Source organism: Stylophora pistillata, chromosome 4 (genome assembly GCF_964205215.1).
Source record: "Stylophora pistillata chromosome 4, jaStyPist1.2, whole genome shotgun sequence".
Lineage (NCBI taxonomy): Eukaryota > Metazoa > Cnidaria > Anthozoa > Scleractinia > Pocilloporidae > Stylophora > Stylophora pistillata.
This window is the reverse complement of record NC_142522.1, coordinates 44,078,452-44,085,674: the sequence shown is the minus strand read 5'-3', so window position 1 is coordinate 44,085,674 and position 7,223 is coordinate 44,078,452. Positions and strand designations below refer to the sequence as shown.

General features: G+C 38.3%; 1 protein-coding gene across 1 annotated transcript in view; it reads right to left on the bottom strand.

Moving 5' to 3' along the window:
• Positions 1–3,000: 3,000 nt before the first annotated feature.
• The window catches only part of LOC148733938 (octopamine receptor beta-2R-like), a 7,768-nt gene continuing 3,545 nt past the window's right edge, over positions 3,001–7,223 (bottom strand). Inside the window, exon 2 of the mRNA XM_088758788.1 lies at positions 3,001–4,507. Within this exon, the coding sequence (XP_088614914.1) occupies positions 3,453–4,507 (1,055 nt within the window). The 3' untranslated portion in view covers positions 3,001–3,452. The remainder of the gene's footprint in view (positions 4,508–7,223) is intronic.

The window sequence follows — 7,223 nt, the reverse complement described above, 5'->3', positions numbered from 1 at the left end:
TGATTTGGCATTTTCAGTTCCTCTACATGAAAATCTTCTTCCTCTTTCATAAACATGAATTCATTCTGAGACAAAGTAAAGGAGAGGAAACGGCCAACTGAAAATGTTATATGAACTTCATATATTAATTGTATCTGAAAATGTTATATTCGACCACATAACCAGAGTTTAAATTTAATTGCTCGATATCAATGTATGTATTGTATTTACGAATATTTATACAGGGTGGCCCAGTTTAGGAAATAGCTAGTTTAAATGGAGCTCCATGAAACAATAACACCCACCCACCCATCCCAGAGGAGGACATCCATCACACAGTAATCTCGCGCGTGGGAAATTAACGTCTCCTTCCCCTAACCCTGCAGGAGACGGGGCCCACGGTTTATTCGTCCTTATCCGAGAAGACTAGAATATCTATCCATTTCTTGATATTATAAAAAGGTAGCAAATTCTCATCTGTTACTTTAAGACCATGAGTATTGGTCTGGCCGGGACTCGAACCCTCGACCTCCCGCACAACACAATCCGGCGGTCTAACCAATTGAGCTAACCAGGGGCGGTTAAAAGTTCAAAGAAGATGATAGCGCGAGTTCTCTAGAAGCAGCACCAGGCGCATTGAAGCAAACCCAATGCAGTGGTGGATTGTTTTCAAAACTCAATCGAAAATTGCTCGGGATTCACATGATCAGTGAACAGAGACAAGTGGGTGACGTGCCTATCATTTATAAACAACATGTCCAAAAAACGCAAACAATAAGCCGCCACGTATGATTCACGATCCTCGCAGTAGATACCGCTATTTATGCAATAGCGAAAATCAGACCTGAAAAAAGAAAATCAGGCCTGTACGGGATTCGTACCATTGACCTCTGCGATACTAGTGCAGCGCTCTACCAATAGAGCTAACAAGCCAACTGGGAGCAGGCCGTTAAGTTGATTCGTAATAAACCCGTGAAAGTGATAAATCAGATGAATATATGAACTTCATATGTTCATTGTATCTAATAAGCCAACAGTGAAAACAACTGACAACTTTAGTTTTAGAATAAATGGCCCATTGGCCTTGCGAGTCAGAATAGTCATGTTTTTCCATGCTTATTTCTTTCGAACTCTCTCTTTAAAATTTCTATGAAAACCATCGGTGTTGAAATTGTTCATATCTCGTCGGTTTTACAAATTTTTATGCTACATGCACATGCTCTAAATAGCAGCAGTCTGTAGTTAGGGGCCGACCATTTAACTTTTGAAGGGAGGGGTGGGTGATTTCTGGTCATCAAGAAATTTTTTTTCTAGCAACCTGCCGTGCAGGATATTTTTTTCCGATTTTTTGGTACATTTTTTTCTGTTACATTTGGGCTACATGCACTTTTATTCTTCCAAAAAGCGCTTGTAGGAAATTTTTTTCAAAATTACTCACCCCCCCTCTCAAAAGTTAATTGGTCGGCCCCTTACATCTGTTGAGGCATGTCTTAACATTTCGCTGACTTTATTTATTTATTTATTTAATCTTTATTTAAACACGATCAATTCATCAGCCTATAAAAATACATATCACATACGCTAGGATAAATAAAATTAAAACTACATACTATAACACTAAAGCTGTTTTCCGTGAATACCGTGCGTTAGACTTAAAGAATGTCATTGATCTTACGTTTAGATAACCCCAGAGACTCTGTGTTCCTTATATCGCGTGGTAAACTATTCCATAATGTGGCGCCATTGTAGCTAAAGCTTTTTCTGTAATAATTAGTGCGCGGTAGTGGAACATTAAGCTTATTTTCAGAGTCCCTGAGGTCATAAGCGGAGTCACGCCACGTAAACTTTGAATATAGATACCTTGGAGCTAGCCCGTGCAGACATCTAAACATCATGGTGGCTTTATGGATTTCCTGCTGACGTGCAAGATTTTTCCTCCCTAAAAACTCGAGTAGCTCAGTTGCATCAGCATCATAGTTAGAGAATGTCAACACACGGGCTGCTCTATTCTGCAATTTCTGCAGTTTGTCTCGTAGCGTTTTCCCACAGCTACCTCAAACAATGTCACAGTAATCAAAGTGAGGTTTTACTAAAGCTTAGTAGATGAGATGTAAGGTTGATGCTGGGATCAGGTGCCTAATTCGCTTTAGGGCCCCGATACCAGAGGCGATCTTTTTCGTTAGTTTTTCGATGTGACAATGCCAATCGAGTTTATCGTCTATTATTACAGCAAGCGATTTTGTGGCTGTAACCTGGCTCACTTGAGTATTGTTCATTCTAATTGTTGGGGAAGCTGTGAGAGTATTCAGTCTCTGCCTCGACCCTATTAGCATGAATTCGGTTTTAGTCATGTTCAACGTGAGTTTGTTCGCTTGTAGCCAGTTGAAGACGTTTTCTAGGTCTTCATTTAGACAAAACTGAACATTCTCAAGATTGCTTCCCGCATATGTGAGGTGCTTGTCATCGGCATACATTCTCGGTTTACAATTTGATGAGCAATTTGGAAGATCGTTGATATATAATAAGAACAATAATGGACCGAGGATGGTCCCTTGAGGGACGCCGCAAGTCAACGAGTAGCTACTGGATAGCGACCCGTTGACAGAGCATTTTTGTGTTCGGTTTTCCAATATGACTGAAACCATCTGAAAGATTTTCCATGTATACCATAATCGATTAGTTTCGATAGAAGGATCTGATGATCAACAGTGTCAAAAGCTTTTTTCAAATCTAGAAAAATGACTCCATTGATTTTCTCGTTATCAATATTATATGCCCAAGAATCTGTCGCTTCCAACAAAGCTGTTACTGTTGAATGATTAGCACGAAACCCTGATTGGTTTTGACATAGAATATCGTGCTCTTCCAAATAGGCATATAACTGTTCATAAACTATCTTTTCAAACACCTTCGCCATTATTGGAATCACCGATATTGGGCGGTAATTGTTAGCATCACCGCGGTCACCCTGTTTAAAAGGAGGGGTAATCCTTGCATATTTCCAGTCGTCTGGGAACGTCCTTATTGTAATTATAAATTTATTGAATGCCATAACAATAAAGCGGAAAAGTGATCTACAAATTCGCTTTCACCAATAAAAAGACAAACATTTATCATGCAATTTAAGTCTAACTTAATTTTTGCTTAACTAGTTTTCTTTTGTTGTATCGCTCACCTTTGTAAGTTGCACAAAAGTATCGTCCACTATCGTTGTTGCCGCAAAATACGCGGGCTGCACAAACATTTATCTTCATGATCAGTCTGTATCTGAAATAATGGCTTGGTTAACAAGTCACTTTTGAGAGAAAGTCAGCAGAAATGAGCAGAGTAAAACGGTGAGGAACAACTCAAGATTACAAAACTTTCAGCCGGAAACCGCTTTGATCTAACAACAATGGAAAAAAACCTGAGAATAATGCTCGAAATCGAACAAGGGATTTTTCAACTTGACGAACATATTCATCATCGTGTTTTTAAGATTTACACAGAATGATTTTTGAGAACGCCTTAGCAAAGAAACTGTTCATTGTTCCATAACACAAAGGATGCAAGGCACTGGGAAGGCAGGTCAAAATAAAATTATAATCCATAAAGAGTTGATGATATCGAAATTGATGCGCATTGATCTTACAAACCCTTTCCCACACATAATGGGTTTGATACGGAAAATAACAAACAACAAAAATTATAATAAGCACAAAAATCATCTTAAGCAAATCTTTCTCCAGGTCTGTGTTTTCGGGTTTACTGTCTCTCCGGTTATTCTGGTCGAGCAGAACACTTCTTCGTTCCTCCATTCTCGTGCCGTCTCGTAACTCTTTGAGTTCAGTTTCCACAACACAAGAGGATGTAACAGCCAATGAGTCGCGATTTCTCCTTTTAACCTGCACAATTCGTCTCCTCAAGTTCCAAGCCACTGCTCCGTAAGATGCCAGCATTATCACACAAGGTAAAGCGTAATTCAAGATGAATCTAATAATCGCATAGTACTCATTGTTTGTGATAGGCAGCTCGATGCATCTGCCATTTCTAAACCTGAGACCGATGAAAAAGGGACAGGCGATTGCAAATGACAACAGCCACAGCCCAGCTATGGTTAGAATTATGATCTTCTTAACTGATGGTCCACGTGGAAGTGGGTTTACAATGAATCTGTAACGATAGAAAGCGATGGCAGCTAGTGAGTAGGTCACAACGAGAAGAGCAATCACTTGGAATGTATTCAAAACGCAGGCGGCCTCTTTAAGAACGGCGTTTGCTGGAGGCTGCCAGCTCGCAAACATGACGGCCAGACAAATGCTGCTTAGAATTTCTGCGAAGGCCATGTTAGCGACGAGATGGTAGCACAGAGGCTTACGGGAAGGTATGGTACACACAGCATAAAACACCATGGAGTTGCCGATTATACTGGCCAAGATGATCACGGAGAAGAGGGTCACACGAAAAATGTAGAGGGCTTTTGTTTCTTCATACTGTCCTATCACTGTACCAGATTGCTCGGTTGAGTTTGTGATGTTTGTAATGTTACCTTAAAAGGTTTAAATTACACTGTTAGATCGGAATATTTTGACCACAAGTGAGCTTTCGTGTCACTTCAAAGTTTAATGAGGCAAAAGGAACAATATTAGCTATCACTGAACAAAGAGGCTGTTTTAATGCTTGAATATTGATGAATGTTTAGCAATTATGTCGACAATAATTAACAAGCGATTGTTTTATGGATCAGTGACTAAACTTTATGCCGACTTTTAACTAACAATTTCCGTTAATTGTGGTTGCTTTAAATATTTGGTATCACAAAGGAGCCGATTTTTGAACATTTTGTTTAATTGGTGTTTACCTTTGTTGCAAATTTCCAGTTAGAAAACTAGTATCAATTATTAGAGCGTTTGAAATGAAAAAAAAAATTATTTCTGCTTTCGATTTTCATATCCAGCTATTCTTCTGAGAGTCATCTTTGAATACCGTAATTACAGATAATTTATTATCCAACTACACTTCATAAAGTACAAATAACGCCATAGACGAGTACAAATATTATGCGGTATTTGTACTGTAGAGTACCGTTTAAACAGGTTTTCTCGCATCGCGCTAGCGAAGAATTAAATTGTAGTTACGAAAAAAAAATGGCGGACAATTTCAATCATATTTCTGACCATGAAGAGTCAGAATGGCTGGCAAATATACATCCAAGTTTATTAGATGAATCGAACGAAGAAAATCAGCTAGATGACCTGGAAATTTCTTCATTTATTGAGGATGGTACTAAAATTGGTAACGGGGAACGGCGAATGAGGAACGGGTGTACAGCGGTAACCCACCTGAGAATTCAAAATGGCGGAGTAAAGGGAACTAAAAGGGTCTGGCAACTAGTTTTGAGCATGCTCTTCGAACGCGATCGTCGGAGCAAAAAGCATGGACGGTAAGTGTAGGTTTTATTGAAGGATTTTACTTGTCGACCAAGTTATATCATTTCTAAATGTAACAATGAAGGAAGTCCTCATGTTGAGTGTAAAAAATCGACTAACCATCCATCCAATCAAAACTGAGGTAATGATTCTAAAGAAATCTGCCTTTGTTGGTCCTCTTCCTCCCCTTTACTTTGGGACAGGCTTTATTAACCTGGTTGACTCTACCACTTGCCAAGGAGTTAAAATCGACAATAGACTTTCATGGTCTGTGCACATTGATTCAGTGACGAAGCATTTCACACAAAAAGTTGGAGCTATAAAGAGAATGAAAATTCTTCCTAAACAGTCACTTGAGGAAATTTGTTTCAAATCTATTATTCCAAGCGCAACATATAGTATTTCAGTAGGGGGAAACTGCTCACCCCCTGCAATGAATTCTCTGAACTCTATCCGCGCAAGAGCTTCCCGCATTATAAACAACCTTCAACCGTCGCTGGCTGATGATATCTGTCTCAGTAAATCAAATTGACTACCCTTCTCTTACTTTTACAAAAAGTCCGTTCTTACGTTAATGCACAAAGTGTATTTTAAAACTTCGTGTCAATCTGTTCGAGAACTTTTCTCTAAAAAGACAACTTCTAGGTCAACTCGCTTTCCTAATCAATTTACTATCATTAGGTTTAAATCTGATACTGGAAGAAACACTTTACAGTACAGAGGCCCTGTAATCTGGAATTTTTGAAATAGACTAGTTAAAGTGCCTGAAAATTTTAATTCCTATAAGCAGATATTAAAGAAACACACCAGGGACATTGCGGAGTATTCTTTTAGAAAGGAAGCGACTTGATCACTGCCAAAAAAGATGATTTTATATACTTTTAAGCATTTTATTTTCTGGTATTATATTATTATTTCAATTTGGCTCTTGTCAATCTCAGTTTTTTGCATGTATATATATTGTTTTCTCCCTGTGCATAGCTTTTATTCTTTTGTTAATATCTTTTGTGTTTGTCAAATTTTGATTGTGTATAGTAGGTCCACTTCAGCCCTTCGCCTGCCAAACAATCTCAACCTACTTATCAAATAAAGTTTACCTTACCTTACCTTACTTTGAAATGTTGAGTGCCTCATAAATTTAGTTTTTGTCTGGCACACATTGCAGGTTGCATAGAAATCAAATCCTCGGAGAGGCGAGTATCTTACAATTCATGCACAACATTTGAACAATCAACTCAGAACTACAGGCTCGCGGCATTTATTCTTATATTCATAGAGTAATTGTACTGCAAGGTAATGAAGTTTACCTCCAATATCTTCACCGTTACAACTTAGCAATATCAATAATGTTGTAAAGCAAACAGCTGAATGACTTTCACGCCCATTATGGGAATGACTTTCTCTTGAATATGATCAATGCAGTGTAAATATTATTGTAAGCATTAGCATGAATGTGAATTCATACACCTAAATTCTTGAAGACCTAACTCATGTTTTCCTGTTAAATTAAATGTTATTAAAAGTTCTCTCAATGTTTGATTTCTCTGTTGTTTACATAGTAGTTTATGGGTCGATACAAAGATATGTTCCCGATGTTATTTTGCGGTAAGGTAAGTAGATATCTGCATGTAGTAATTTTAATAACTAGGCTGGTTATTACGTTTCCTAACTCAACTCTGTTAATCTAAGATATTACCTCCTAGCTACCTATCTGCTAAAAATGCTGTTAGGCAATGCAAACAACCAACATACCCAAACTCTGCCAAAAGATGCAGATTTCAGGAAGGAAAAACAAAGAGAGACGTCAGAACAAATGGTGGCAGCTATTGCAGAAAC